The sequence below is a fragment of the Neodiprion pinetum genome, chromosome 4 (assembly GCF_021155775.2).
Source record: "Neodiprion pinetum isolate iyNeoPine1 chromosome 4, iyNeoPine1.2, whole genome shotgun sequence".
Taxonomy (NCBI): domain Eukaryota; kingdom Metazoa; phylum Arthropoda; class Insecta; order Hymenoptera; family Diprionidae; genus Neodiprion; species Neodiprion pinetum.
Window position 1 is genome coordinate 33,000,475 of NC_060235.2, and position 15,747 is coordinate 33,016,221.

General features: G+C 37.2%; 3 protein-coding genes across 19 annotated transcripts; 2 read left to right on the plus strand and 1 right to left on the minus strand.

The window, feature by feature from the left end:
- Positions 1-1,951: 1,951 nt before the first annotated feature.
- Positions 1,952-12,033, plus strand: swm (Zinc finger protein swm). 7 transcript variants are annotated; one of them, XM_046620184.2, is made up of 10 exons: positions 1,952-2,144; positions 3,284-3,402; positions 3,592-3,880; positions 3,992-4,156; positions 4,268-4,629; positions 4,712-4,960; positions 5,234-5,761; positions 5,912-6,696; positions 6,855-7,145; positions 7,216-12,033. In XM_046620184.2, the coding sequence occupies exons 1-10, from the start codon at positions 2,086-2,088 to the stop codon at positions 7,423-7,425; spliced, it is 3,057 nt and encodes a 1,018-aa protein (XP_046476140.1). In that variant the 5' UTR covers positions 1,952-2,085; the 3' UTR covers positions 7,426-12,033. The 7 variants fall into 7 exon arrangements, with proteins under 7 accessions (XP_046476140.1, XP_046476145.1, XP_046476146.1 ...); XM_046620189.2 differs by having other exon boundaries at positions 7,233-12,033; XM_046620190.2 differs by having other exon boundaries at positions 6,855-7,106; positions 7,233-12,033.
- LOC124216088 (sodium/bile acid cotransporter 7) lies at positions 8,835-13,303 on the minus strand. Of its 11 annotated transcripts, none has more exons than XM_069135144.1 (6): positions 12,934-13,303; positions 11,820-12,033; positions 11,334-11,560; positions 10,947-11,090; positions 10,548-10,797; positions 8,835-10,465 (listed from the first exon to the last, which is right to left on the minus strand). In XM_069135144.1, exons 2-6 carry the CDS (start codon positions 11,929-11,931, stop codon positions 10,221-10,223), a joined length of 978 nt encoding a protein of 325 aa, XP_068991245.1. In that variant the 5' UTR covers positions 11,932-12,033; positions 12,934-13,303; the 3' UTR covers positions 8,835-10,220. The 11 variants fall into 11 exon arrangements, with proteins under 11 accessions (XP_068991245.1, XP_068991244.1, XP_046476165.1 ...); XM_069135143.1 differs by having other exon boundaries at positions 11,820-12,036; XM_046620209.2 differs by having other exon boundaries at positions 11,820-11,852; positions 12,813-13,303.
- Rpn9 (regulatory particle non-ATPase 9) lies at positions 13,214-15,605 on the plus strand. The gene is made up of 5 exons (XM_046620202.2): positions 13,214-13,403; positions 13,486-13,599; positions 14,061-14,387; positions 14,517-14,849; positions 14,945-15,605. Exons 1-5 carry the CDS (start codon positions 13,279-13,281, stop codon positions 15,210-15,212), a joined length of 1,167 nt encoding a protein of 388 aa, XP_046476158.1. The 5' UTR covers positions 13,214-13,278; the 3' UTR covers positions 15,213-15,605.
- Positions 15,606-15,747: the final 142 nt, after the last annotated feature.

The window sequence follows — 15,747 nt, forward strand, 5'->3', positions numbered from 1 at the left end:
TGATGAGAGAGCAGGATATATACCTGGATACTTATTAGGGTATGTTCCGATATACACTGCGAGCACTGTAAGGTGCGACGTCAATTTAGTATACTGCGAAGCCGTTCCTTTATACTTATATAGCTATACTGGTTACTGTTTAAAACGGAACACAGTACAGTATACTGTGATCGACATTTTTTGGCGTTACTTTCATTTCATACATAATATTTGTTTCACACTACAATAAACACAATTTCTTCAAATTTTACATTTTTGTTTTGAACGGCCGGTATTTTTAAATGACAATATTCAATAATAATAATTATCAATAGTGGAAGCTGTTAAATTTCTGAACGCTGTTGATCACGTGATCAAAGCACTGAGAGCACCTTACCCCGAAAACACCAGTGTTCACAGTAGAAAAATGACGACGATTTATGACGTCATATATTTCCCTAGGATACTGCGACTGTATACTGTTAGGGTATGTTCCGATATACACTGCGAGCACTGTAAGGTGTGTCGTCAATTTAGTATACTCCGAAGCCGTTCCTTTATAGTTAGCTATACTGGTTACTGCTTAAAACGGAACGCAGTACAGTATACTGTGATCGACATTTTTTGGCGTTACTTTCATTTCATACATAATATTTGTTTCACATTGCAATAAACACAATTTATTCAAATTTTCCATTTTTGTTTTTAATGGCCGGTATTTTTAAATGACAATATTCAATAATAAAAAACATGAGAGCTGTCATGGGACAGCCGGTACGAACGAAGTTCCTTACGCTATATTACTGCTCATTGAATAAATTAAGAACGTTTAATTGAAGAATAATTAAATGAAAAATCAAATATATGAAGGAATGGTAATAAAATCGTACGAATGTGTTTTTGAAAGATATAAAAAGAAAGAGAGGCAAAGTATAGACGTACGCTGTGAGAGAGCGCGCTGCGGCCCAAAGTATAGTTGTACGCTGTAGGAGAGAGAAAGAGGGGCGAAGTATAGTCGTGCGCTGTGAGTGAGAGAGACCGCTGCTGCCGTCTCCCACCCCAAGCGCTGAGACAGAGAGAGAGAGCGCGCGCACACGCTGGAATAGAGAGAGAGAGAGAGAGGGAGATCGCGCGCACTATAGCAAACGAGCACTATAGCCAAAAAGTGTCGGTTTTTTGGTGTCGTTTTTTTCCGCCTAGCCCCTACGGTGAACGAGCGATAAGGAACTTCGTTCCAATAATTATCAATAGTGGAAGCTGTTAAATTTCTGAACGCTGTTGATCACGTGATCAAAGCACTGAGAGCACCTTACCTCGAAACCTCCAGTGTTCACAGTAGAAATATGGTGGTTATTCATGACGTCATATATTTCCCTAGGGTACTGCGGCCGTATACTGCAGTCCATATCGGAACGAATTTTTCTACAGTGAGAGCACTGTGCAGTGCTCGCAGTGCATATCGGAACATACCCTCAGTCTATGGCCGTGTTCGTAAATTGACTGACAGTACTGAAAATTCCCTAGGACAGAGTCAGAGCTATCCACGAACTTGGAAGCGCAAAAGAGATGAAAGATTGCTGACAGTACTGTCAGTCAATTTTCGAACACGGCCTATAACGGAACGAATTTCTCCCCAGTAAGAGCACTGAACAGTGCTCGCAGTGTATATCGGAACATACCCTTAGTCTGGACAGGCTGTGAGAAAACGTATCAAGCCAATGAGACGAAGAGCGCGAGAGATTCAGTCTTAAACCTTCTACCTCTCTCTCTCTCTCTCTCTCTCTTTCTCTTACTTCTCCGCCACTCTTTCTGTACACGCAAAACTATCTCCAATATAGTATATGCTCAGAAGAGTTGGTAAAATTTCACCTCAAGATAGTTTTGAGAAAAGACAACAGGTAGCGAACGAATTTTAAGCATTACCGACATCTATTAATTTTTACAAGTGTGGTCGGCCATCTGTGTCAGCGTTTATGCGTAGTGTAGCGAGATTTCATAATGGCGACCATCTCTACTCAAGAGAGCACGCATTCCCGCCGAGAAATCGAGTAATTTTGGTGGTTTTTTCGCAATTTCTATGTGGTTAACGTCGCGCATCTAACGATAATGATCATAGAGAACCCTGATCAGTTTAAGGCGTGGCTCACTGCTGTCCTGGAGCCGCTGTAAGTAGGCCAGCTTGTCTCATTGTAGATTTATGTGTGTGTGAAACTGATATCGTCGATGAGTGTACATGTGGTATACCACCGTACCTGTATGAGGGGTGATAATTACATGTGTTGTGTCCAGCGCTTCCATCTGACCCCCGAGACCCCCTAGTGCGACCGCAGTTTTGCTCTTCAATAATCCTTTAAAATATCAAGAAACTTCTGTGCTTGAGTATGATATCGGTTACTCCAATCAAAATTGCATACTTCTCTCATCTCTTACAAATTTTTCACACATCTCTTCGCTGAGTTTACTTCTCATTTTGCAAATTCCTACTAATGTTTTCACTTCTACTAACCGTGTGCCAAATTTTATCTCATTCAACCTACATCAATTTGACACCTACCTTATAGTGCTATAATCGTGATGAAGCCACAGTAATATGCTTTTTATCGCAATCCTGACATTATCGTCTGTTTCATACCCAAGTACAAATGGACAATACAATGGACATTTTGTCCAACTTTACTTTTGGGTAATCAAACTTAGTTGCTTTATTGTCTCTGTAAAAAACGTTCTGGCACGTAATCATTTAATCCGGAGATGGGTATCGTGATTAAGCTAAATAGATCACCTATAAACCATACCATGAGGTGTGATTTTGATAAAAATTTTTAAATGCAGTAATATTACAATATCCTGAAATATATGTCGTGTACTACGACAAGATATTATCCCTAATGGACCTATGTGATAACACATTTTAGCATTCCCAAAGCATTAGCACAAAATAGAATGGAACAAGTTGACTTTAGTTTCTTATTTATAAGAAAATAGTTCCTTGTAACAAATTTACGAATCTACGACATTGCGAATGAAAGATGGTGACATTAACAAACATTCAAGCAATTAAAGATTTGAACTAAAGATATTATTTCAACTCATCAAAATTAAAAGGCATAGATTCACATCATATTTTTATTAACACCTATCTTAGGATAGAGGTGATTATTTCCTATTATATTTCAAGCTGAGAATCTAATGCTTGTATAATTGCCTAGTGTATGAATGTTATTGCTACTTAAGATACATACAAGCATTTGGGGTTTCATGAATATTAGATATATCGTTCAATGTATGTACGGTCTTTGTATAGATGCGATGCAGATCCTGCTGCCCTGGCAAAGTATGTCTATGCTCTAGTCAAGAAAGACAAAACACTGGAAGAGTTGCGTGGCGGCATGGTTGAACAGTTGGATGTATTTTTACAACAAGGTATATTTACATTCTTATTTTTTTCTTTTTTGAGTTAAGTTCATGCTCCATGGGTATGATTCAATACAAATTGGTAAAAAAGGATTTCTACTTACACTGAGTTAGATTATTTAACAAAGATGTGCTTTATTACCACAGGCATTCTACAATTCATAAAATTTAATGTAACATGTGTGTTTTGCCTCACAGAAACAAAGAATTTCGTTGAACTTTTATTCAAAACCTTGGAGACACAAGAGTACGTATTACCTCCCCCAAAAGGAGCACCTGAGGGTGGTGGAACACCACCTAGTATAAACCCACCACCTCCTGTTGAAAAGCAAGTCGAGATTATTATTCCCCCGCCTCCACCTACTGGTAGCCCTCCACAACCGGCTCAAGTGAATGGAGCTACCCCTGCAATAGTAATTAAAAGAGAAACTAGAAAATCTGACTCTGAGAAAGATGTACAAGAAAAAGAGAAGCGATCGCGAAGCAGGTATGCTTCACAGTTATACATTTGCCTTTATTCTGTTACATTAGAACATACTCATACACCTTTTGTGATGAAATTTCTATATTACTATACTTTCACGTTTTTTCCACAAAGAAGCGGAAGGATAAGATCAAGAACTAGATCGCGGTCACGGTCCTGGGAACGAGACCGAAGGCGATCTAGGAGCCGAGAACACATCCGCCGAGACAGAGAGCGTGACAGAAGCCGTCCTTGGAGAAACAAATCACCACCTCCTAACACCAGGAGGCACGATAGGAGGTAAATATATTTTTTACTTACTGGATAACTAGAAAAATTCCTACTCACGTGTCAACTCATTGAAATAATTATTCAATCTAATATCTCCAAAATATATTATATCAATTGTAGGCGCACAAGAAGCCGCAGTACATCACCATTACGTTCACGTATTCGCGATGGTCCTGACACTCGTGATCATAGAGCTCGGTTCCGAAACAGATCTCCTACACCTCTTAGATCTCGATCTAGATCACGGTCTACAGATCGTAAGAAAGTCGATAGATCTGAAAGAAATGAAGCTGCGCGAGTAGAGAGAGGGGATGGAAGTCCTGGTGGTGGAACTCCGACACAAGACAGTAATCACGGAGATGTAGACATGAGACTTTCTACCACCAGTCAATCTATCCAAAGTGTTGTAGCTGTAGGTGCTAATCCACCAAATAGTCAATCTGGTACTCTTCAACCCAAGAGACGGTGTAGAGATTTCGATGGTATGTTTGACCTTCTACGTTTCGTCAATCAAATAATTCTTGACACTTAATAACTCATGAATCCTAATGATGTTTATTTCAGAGAAGGGATACTGCATGAGAGGAGATCTCTGTCCGTATGATCATGGTACTGACCCAGTAGTTTTGGAGGACGTTGCTTTGAGTCGTGTATTAAATTTTGGGCCTCACGGACCTCAAGCCCCAGGCACGGTACCTGTTTCCTCTGTACCTGAACCTCCTCCAGGACCAAATGGCAATGCTCCACCTCCCCACTTACCGCTTGCCAGTCTACCGCCACCGCATCTGCGAAATCAGCATCATTCTAATATGGGTAATTATTGAATAGACTCATTACTGTCCTATGCTCTCTCCCCAAGGACAGAAAAGGAGGTTCGATAATATCGAAGATTTCATATCATCCAGCAGTCTTCGGGGTGTTTACAGACTCTTAGATGCCTAGAATATTTCCAGGTTTATAACTTCTAAGGTAAACTGTTATGAAAATGCGTTTTGGAACGGAATATCTGTGGACACCCTGATAACAACCGCGAGATACACCACTGGCTTTCATATAAAGGCATATGCAATAAATGAGTTATGATAGTTGCATTTGCAGAATATAATCCAGATGCTCCAAGTATGGAACCCCGCATGCCATGGGGTCGACATCCGCCGCCAGGTCCAGGAATATATGGCCGTGGACAGCGTGAACTTATCAGTGTACCTGTCATACCGCATTCAAATCCGAGTGAGATGCCACATACACCAAATAATCCATTAAAGCGTAAGCAGGCGTTTGACTTCAATCGCCTTGGACCGAAACAACGAGTTGTACATAATCCAGCTAATTGTTCTCTTGAATTGAAAAAAGTTCCACGCAGTTTGAATAACATTACTCAGTTAAATAATCACTTTTCACGTTTCGGAAAAATTGTTAATATACAAGTAAATTTCGGTGGTGACCCTGAGGCGGCATTAGTCACCTTCCAGATACCATCTGAAGCAAAAGCTGCCTATCGAAGTACAGAAGCAGTTTTGAATAATAGATTTATCAAGGTCTTTTGGCACAACAATGTTAACAATAATTCAACTAGTGGAGCCATTGAAAACGTACCTCCAGGTGAGAAAAACGGTAAATAATTCTCATTTACTACCACAGTATTTTTTGTTCCAAGTTATTGATGCTTTGACCTCATTTGGTAAACGTAGAAGAAAAAAATTATTTAATACCACAAAAAACAGTCTAGATATAATCACTTCATTTTTTTGTCAAATGGAGCAGGAAGTCGTCCATCTGTTAAAGAGAGGCTAGGCGCTACAATTAACCAACCGATAAAAACTGAAGAAAATGAATATGTTCCCACTCGTCGTGCAACAGAAGAGCCAGTGACGCCAACTGTGATACCTGTGTCACCAAAAGCACCTCCCATACCATCTAGAGAAGACAAAGTATTGGCTATAAAAAAATCTCAAGAAATGTTAGCGGCCAAGGAAACGTTAAAAAAGAAACAGGAGGAAAAACGGAAGGAAGCTATAAAACTGACTGCAGATCTGCGCAAGAGAAAGCAGGAATTACTTGATAAACAACTTGTTGAAATTCGATCTTTAATAGAACGAGCTGAGAAGAATCCAGACCAAAAAGATGCAATTATGGTAACGATCAAAACTATGCAGCAATCCATTGACAGCTTACGGAAAGATTTGGCCACCAATGGTCAAGTGGGAGCGAATAAGTCTCAAATAAAAACCAGGGAACAAACTCAAAAAGAAATATTAGATGCTGAATTGGATCTAATGACTGCTCAACAAGAGGGTCAGGATCCAGGTGAATTACAAAAGAGATTAAATGAGTTGAAAGCACAGGCTGCAGCATTAGGGTTGAATGCAGGACTTGGTGTGGGAAGAGGCGCTAGGCCAACGAAGGTGACACGAGGAAGTCACGTTTTATCTTATCGGGGGAGAGGACGAGGTAGTTTTGCTCATGTTTCTGTCGACCATAGACCAACAAGCCTCCTCATTTCTGGATATGAAAGTGAGGAGAAGGAGGAAGTTTTAGCGCATTTTCAAGTGAGTGCAATCTGATCTGCATGAAAGGCAAGATCATCGTATTAGAATCTGTTCAATATTTCTTGGATGGTCATTTGTTTTTTTTTTAATTGAAGCACGAATTATAGCTTATGTCATCCGAAGGACATAGAATGAATGTATATATCATGTTGTTTCAGCAATATGGTGAAATAGTTAATCAAATGGTGGATGATGCTACACCTTCCATCGTCATCAATTTCAAATCAAGAAAAGAGGCAGAAGTAGCACTGGTAAAGGGACGCACGTTTCAGGACAGATTATTGTCTGTGACCTGGGTAACCGGACACCACCTACATCGCGGAGGTGGAGGAAATGCCAATAGCAATATACCCCAACCAGCTCGTTCAGAACAAGCCCCAGCAACAGCAGATGAGGAACTTGAATTAGAAGTGCGTACTTTGTCGAATCTGAACATTTCCGATGACAATGTAAGATTATTGTCAAATTTTAGTTAGATTTTCCTACAATCTGGATAAATATTTTTGAAACTCAAGTAAGTATAATATGGGTTCCAGGGAGCTGCAGAAGCTTTACTTCTGGAGGAAAACGAAGAGGAGGAAGACGAGGATGGAGAGCCTCGCAGTTGGAGACGATAGCAGCGTCAATGTCCTCTGTGACGCGATGTCCATACTAGCTATAGTCACAGTGGGGCTATATGGAAGAATCAGTGTCGTTTACCACTCGCACGATCACTGGACAGAGTTTTGATGTAATCGATGACTTGGTTTTGGATGAACAAAATATCAGGCTCCAGACATTATTGAGTGTTATACTATTTGTTATATTAAATATGCTGTGTGCACCATTACAGTATCAATGATTACTGTATCGCAGCCGTACCCAAATAGACTACCACTACACGAGTTTTCAGAAAAAAAAATAACCAAAATTATCCCATTATTTGTAGAATAAAATCGCTATGTTTTGTATGGGAAACTCTAAATGGTGTTATAATTTCATATAATTTCTTCGCTTTAACCTCCCCATTAATGGTTATGGGGCTTTGAGTTGTGATCAAGAGGATAAGTCACCATGTACTTGGATCTTTCGTCTGTGCTCATTGTCACAACATTATGAATTAGAACTTTAATAATATTTGTTGAATTTATATTTCATGGTTGACTTCGTAATGCGGTCTGTGTTCATATGTGATGTCTTATTTCCGAGATGTTAAATACCTAGTACAGTAGTTCAGGTAAGGTACGGATTAAAGGTGAGCATATTGTAAATATTAAGTTGATTAAAAAAAACAAAATGACTATTTTTTTTCGTTTAAAATGCCAAATTCAATAGTTGCAGTAAGGTCAACTAAGATGCCTGTTAAAATATGAGCCCTTGTTATTAATATTTAGAGATTCCTCATCCCAATTTCCCAATTCCCATTCATTTAACATGGAAAAAATTTCGTTTGTTATTTCTGAATGTTATAATTCACCAATGCGTGAAAATACCGGAATACTTAATACTTATTTTTTTAGAGGATTGAACGCTCTACAAAAAAGATCCGCAGTCATATAATAAATCTTCTCATTAAAAAGTTATTCTATGTCAAAGCTGAACTTGTATAAAATTGTACATTTTTTTCTCGATTAACAGTAAAACTATCAGACTTCTCACAAAATGTTATGGAATCTTCTCTATGAAGCATTTCTAGTGTCATTAAATAATTTACAAACTCAATAGTCAAAAACTGTTAAATTTTATCTATAATCATCTTTGACATTGAATAAGTTTTGAACATGTAGATTTATTATATGACTGCGTATCTTTTTTAACAGGCATCTTATTTCACTTTACAACAAATATTGAATGTGTGACTTTGAGAATAAAATAAATGGTCAATTTTTCTGTGTCCCCTAATAAATAAAATGTAGGTCAGAGATATAATTTATTTTTCAAATTTAGAACTATATAATTCAAAAAATATCACAAGAAGATTTACGGCTAAAGTTAAATATTTTACCTTATTGATTCATTACCTAGTTACTAAAACATACCTGTATTTATCGTGTATATTCCAAGATTCTAAACTTTCAAGTAGTTTTGCTTCTAAGGGTATATAGTGCTTTGAAATTCTTTATAAGTCAGGATCTTGTGAAACAGATACTGTAGGTCGATTTTACAGTTTCTTCGAGATTTATGTTGAAAAAGGTAATTTCCCACCTCTGTGTCATGATTTATTTACAAATAGCTTAGTAGTAAAACCACGGTTTTATGGACCTCAAAATTCACCATTCCCCAATTATGATAGCTCCACAGAGAAACTCACTGAAGAAGAATATCACAAAATTTTGCTTTCACTTGCCGCTCAACAATCTAGTTTACAAAGATCCTTGGTTAATGATCGTCACTAAGTACATAATTAGTTCACGCTTATAGAATATAATAATAAGATATAAACTAGAAAATTCTCAAAATTGCGAACACGACTTCGGAATAAGTAGTATTAATAAATTTTCGCACCATTGTCCAAATTGTACATGCTATAAATTTATGAGAACTTTATAAACTCATTTTCCCAAATCACATACTTCACCTCTAATAACATTCAGTTATGAGAAATTATGACCTTCAAGATTTCTATATCTGCAAAAATGAATTTTAGGAAGCCATTGCTTTGGAATGATCATTTTAGGAGTAAAGTTCTCTTGGATGTAATACAAATGTATTTATATGTATTTTATATATATTTTAGCAAGTCCCCTCCCCAAGAAGAAACTTCACTTTCACGCAGAACTTTCGATATGCGATACCAGATTTTGCACCAATATCCCGTGAATGAGTGTGTATTATACATATTTTAACAAGACTACTGCTTGCTAAAGTGTTAATTTAACGAAAAACTGAATTGCATCCGTCTTGAAGAAAAAAAATACATTGGATCGTTAAATAAGGAGTACCTAAATAAGTTCAGTAAAAGTGCCCTCAAAATGCTAAAGCTTGCTAAAATTCATTTTTCCAGATACAGATATCTTGGATCAGTGACGACTTACTGATTCAGCTTTGTTAAAATACTGAAGAAGCAAAGCTTCATAACAAATAGGCTATATTGTAAAGACTTATAAAACTGTTACACCGAAGATGATAAACATTGGCGCACTAAGTTCTATATCCGAAAAAATAGTACATGCAAAATTATTTGGAACTAAGAGAATAAGTCTTACGATACATAATCAATTCTTGTTGTTATGGTTTTAGGCTTTCGGAAGTTTGTCATTAATTTAATCTTTGCCAATTGATCGCACTATACTCCGGTATAACACACTATAAGTGAAACAATTGTTAGCTGGTCAAGACTAATTTTACACTATGAACTTGAAAACTTTAACTATTTGTGTACGAGTTATAATATTATTGATAAACACGTTGCTCTTCGGCAAGGATCAGAGTCTGCCTGGGACTAAATCGTATGCTACTGGTTGCAGCGGTTGTGGGATAATACGGATCTGCAATGTCGGAAAGGAAGCTACCTTTGTATCGAATCTTCTACTTTTCATTGGACGTCAGGGTGCGACCCAGTTCGCCAAAAGACTTCCAAGCAAAAGTTGTGCAACTGGTAAAACTGAGAGTGGCAAAGTAATGGAAGGTCCATGAGCTGATCCGTGATATGCACCTCTCAAAAGCCATCCTCCAAGTCCAACAGACTTGTGAGTTGTCGTGAACAAGGCTGCCAACAGAATCTTGCGGGATAACCAACGTGAACACAGCACCCAACAAAGCCAGGCAACAATGAGTTGTTCTACACAGGCTGAAATCCATTATCAATACTACTATATTATTAATGTCATAAGATAATTAAATTGTTTTCAAGTATTTCAGAAGATGATCACCGATCAAAATGCAGAGCAGTATGTCAACTGCCTGAAGAGATGATGCATCAGCCGACAGAGCATCACAGAACCAGTGATATGCAGTTAATAACAGTAATCCTTGTGGAACCCAGGCAGTTCGAGGTCCATCGCAGATTTTCAACTTAGTGGTAACTGGCTGTAAAATACCACCGACACCTAAAGGTATCAAGGTGCTTAATAATAGTTCTCTGACATTGATGCCAACAAAAGGTGCAGTTGATGCACCCAGCTGAAACATTAGAAAGGAATTTATTTCATCCCTTTAACAAAAAGCGAGCAGAGATGATGAAAAATATTTCATTATATCTGTTAATCTGTTTTGATAGAGCTGCAAGCAGATTATCATTGACTTTTCCAAAATAGCTCACACTATCTCACCATTATGTACAGCAAGAATGGGGATAGAAATAATCCGACGAAATATGATGTCAATGTTGTAACTATACTCGTTGGTAGATCTGCATCTGCCAATCGGCTCAGTACAAGACCTGTACTAAATGGAGGTGGCATACAATACAACACCTGAAACGAGTTTTTTTAATATACTAATCGTTTAAACTTACATAAACAAGTGGAGATCGTACATATGCTTCGAAATGGAATGTCTTTTAACGATTGATATGTCTCACATGTACACCTACAGAGATATATTTTGACTGATCCAAGGCCACTGGTTTCATGTGCTACTATCTATTTAATCTGCGTAGCAAATGATATGGGAAGCCCTAAATCGATCAGAATCCACCTTTAGTATACTCAAATTACCTCCATTCCCTTAAGGAGCCAAATGTTGACCCCAACGTATGTTAATAGACACGTTCCAACTCTGATCAATAGAGGCATCAAAATATACACAAAACATATCACGAAAATCTGAAGGTAGCCGTTACTTAGCGCTGTGTAGAGCGAAAGTGGACTGAAAGATAGTCCAGCTTCTAAGTAAGTTAAAGGCACAGCAAAATACCAAATCGCCAGGTTCCCATTCATTACCCCTGCAATAAATACACCAATTTTATTTCCTACTTGAGAATTCTTTTATCTGTAAATGAGTTTATTGATAGAAGTAACGCAATGGCTATCAGACGCTAGATCGGCGCATCATAAAACTAGCATATAATCAGTTCTCGGTAAACACTTATTGTGTCTTTGTAATTTGTATGAACTTCCACATAGTTGTATGCATAAACCTGCTAGTTCAGTGAAATTAATCTATTGACAACGTAAATAATTACTGCAAGTGGTAACACTTACCGTTTACACCTCCAAAGTCAGGTCTTACTGATGCTAATAGCATACAGATTAATAACAATGCAAAGAAACCATATCGAAATACCAGTTTGTTTCTATTTTCAGATTTACTCATTATGGTATATTGTGTTATATCTTGCGCAGAGTTCTGAGTTCAACTCTTGAGACCCCTGTGTATGTATAGTTTATCTCTGATTCAAAACTTTTTAATCCCATTCTGCTAGGATATGTGAAAATTGATTAAAATCACAAAAGTATGGTATTCAAAAAAAGCATGCGAGAGTTGATTACTCCCTAATTTTTCTCATTCCTTATAATTCCCAGCCTATCAGATCTTACTAGCTGTGCAAGTATGTAGCATAGTTAGGTTCCTCAGAAATTATAGCACTGTTTGAATGCAAATATGAACTTGAAATTATTATTATTGATGGATGCTGCTGAAAATAAATATAATAAGTCATTCACAAATCCACTTCTATTTACTAGTGCTTCTATTAATGTTCGCTGAAAATCATGCGCTTTGTGTCATTGTGGTAAAGACTAAGCTTTGCATATAATAATGTAGTTGAAATTTTAAAAAACAGAACTTCTTAAGTATTTTAGCTTTTTTGCAAAACTACAGTAGTATCTAATAGCTAAAGGTGTATAATAAAATGGAAATAGGATGAATATGAAATGAAATAATAAAGATAACAACGAGATGTTTTTAATAGAACCTTACAATTATATTACTTACAAGAAATGCTCATTTTATAATACACACACTACTTATGAATAGCAAGTTGTAAGTAAATACAATAGTTATTGCAAGCATGATGTTATTGACAATTAAATATCCTATTATTAATAATAATCATAATGATCATTGTTATTAACTGTTAATGAATTAGAGTGCATAATAGCAACGCCAAGTCGATAGTACGTAATCTACCAGAGAAATCCTACGTAAAAATATACAATTTTTCAACAAATCAATGAGTGGTTCTGCTCGTGTACCGTGTCATATACAGGTAGTGTCAAACTCGCATGACCGGTTGTACAGTTTTAAATCGAGCAGACGACCCAAGGGCAATATTCAACGCGTTTTTATAAACTAGTGTCTGTCAACCGATACTACCTGCAGATTTAAAAATATGGACCACAGGGCAAATAATTGTGAGAGTTTTCTATGTATGGCCGAAAAATAGTAGAAATAAATGACATCGTGAACGACAATTTACCGCACATACGTATTACATATATTACAAATTCGCGATTAATTCAAATCGCTTTGCTTCCCGTATAGCATTGCTCTAAATTCCGATCAATTGTCTGCAACTAACGACCAACGGCCTTATATCGAAATCAGTAGTCGAAATGCGACTACGATCGAACCTCGCACTGACGGCAGCTGCTAGAGTTGTGCTACGTGAATTGACGGCGCTAACGCCAGTTCTGAATTGTCGGGTCACTGTTGTTGAACATGGCGGCTGCAGTTGCTCCGAGTACTACAAAGGATGTCACATCATATTTATCCCAAAAACAAAACGTCCCCGATAAGGACTTATCGTCGGAATGGGCGCAGCTGGAAGAACTATACAACAAAAAGTATGTTAACCTGAACTTTTGATATGGCCTCGATGAATGTTGTGAAATAATTTTAACCTCCCATCATCCCGGTGACTTGCAGGCTTTGGCATCAGCTCACGTTGAAGTTGGAAACCTTCGTAAAACATCCTGCCCTACAGAAAGGCGATAATCTTGTACAACTGTACAATCATTTTTTGTCAACTTTCGAAAATAAGTAAGTATTAACATTATTGACGATGTTACAACAGGGTTGGAACATAACGTCACATTAGGGCATCGGTTAATACCGTTACTTTTGTTGTTAATTAATCATACTTTTTCCTCAACCACATTACTATCAATAATCTTATTTTTTCTATTAACGTACATATCGGATGGAAACATAATATGAACTACATAGTATTATCGTCAGAGAGTACAGTTAAAATCTTATTTAAAATCTATTCATCAAATTTAAATAATAATGTTGGTAAAAAAAGCAAATGTCTAAACTTCTTATTTTTGTTCAGAGCAAGTTATTTCGGTTTTTGATATGACCATGTGAATTTTACAATGCTTGTGATAATTTGGTTTCATTAACTGAAACAGGTAATTGATATCAAAATTCATCAATTCACTCTTCGTTATTCCCTCATGAAAAAAGCAGCTTTAATTTTCCTTTTTTATTCTATGCAGGATTAATCCATTATCGTTGGTTGAAATCTTGGCACATGTAATTCAGCAATTTCCGGATAAGCAAGAGGCTATAACATTCTTAGAGAAAACAGAATCAAAAATAAAAAACAACAATGAAGCAGTTGCTTTGTGCAAAGTTCTAAGTGGACAGATTTTGCTGGACAAGCTTAATGATCAGGACCGAGCAAAGAAGGTCATTGAAGAGGTCGAGTTGATGCTCGACAATGCCGATGGAATTACAACTGTACATGGCAGATTTTATCTCCTCGCAAGTAGACTGTATAGACTACAAGGAAAACACGCGGAATATTATCGTACAGCCCTTAGGTGAGTGTGTTAGTTTGAGATACAATGTCGACATTGTTGGCCCAGAATACGCAAATCCATTGTTGAGCCATTTATTTTAATCGTATTGAAAACAATTTTGGAAACTGAAACTTTTTATTTTATTTACAGGTATCTTGGTTGCATTGACCTTGACACCTTAAGTAAGCAAGAGCAAGAACAACACGCCTTTTTTCTTGGGCTTGCAGCACTTCTAGGAGAGGGTGTTTATAACCTTGGAGAGCTTTTGGCTCATCCTGTATTAGAGTCTTTGAAGGGTACCTCCAATGCTTGGTTGGTAGATCTACTTCAAGCGTTTAATGCTGGGAATATTGCGGCCCTAGAAAAAACAAAGCCACAGTGGAGTAAAGTAGCTGATTTAGCTGCACAGGAATTGAAGCTCAGACAGAAGATTTCCCTCTTGTGTCTAATGGAGATGACGTTCAAACGGCAAGCTAATAATCGGTAAAATAATAAATACAAACCTATTTTATGTTTTAATCAGTCTTAACTGAATTATTCATGCACCATTTAATTTGAATTCTTATTCTAATTATTAGGCAGCTGACATTTGCTGAAATCTCACATGAGACTAGATTGCCTATTGGCGAAGTTGAACTTCTCGTTATGAAAGCATTGGCTCAGGGTTTGGTTCGCGGCGCTATTGATCAGGTAGCTGCCACAGTGAACATGACTTGGGTACAGCCACGAGTATTGGATCGTGGACAGATAGCTGGAATGGTACAGCGGCTAGAGGGATGGTGCAAAGATGTCAATTCAATGGAACGTCTTCTTGAAACTCGGGCATCCGAGATTCTTACTCTCTAATGTTGTGTCCCAAACTAGGACCGTGTTCAATGAAACAATGCAGTTTAGTAATTTGAAATTTGTTGAAACACACTGCGTAATTTTAGCAGTATGTAATCGAGTTTTTCATTGACTTATTGCAAAAGGCATTTCTTTGTTATACCATACTTTCTTAGGATTACCCTAGGTAGGTATATTTTTTGCATGTCTCATTTCGGTCACTGGAACCTAATACTGGCGTATAATAATTATCGAACCAAATTCAAGCTTAACAGACGCCTTATAAATGAATCACAGATTGAATGCGGTGTCATGTAAGTAACTATAAAATAATGTGTAAGTTAACAAAAAAAAGAAAAGATTATCGTGATGTGGAATGATGGAACTAATAAAATTTCAACCTCGTCATTATGATTTTGACTTTCACATAACATATTTTTGCTAGGTACTGGTTGTGCTGTTTAGTATTACATACAGTATCAGTGAATCATTATCAAACTTAGATTCAGTATTTAATAGATGTACCGCGGATATGCGGCCTAAAAGCGAAACTACT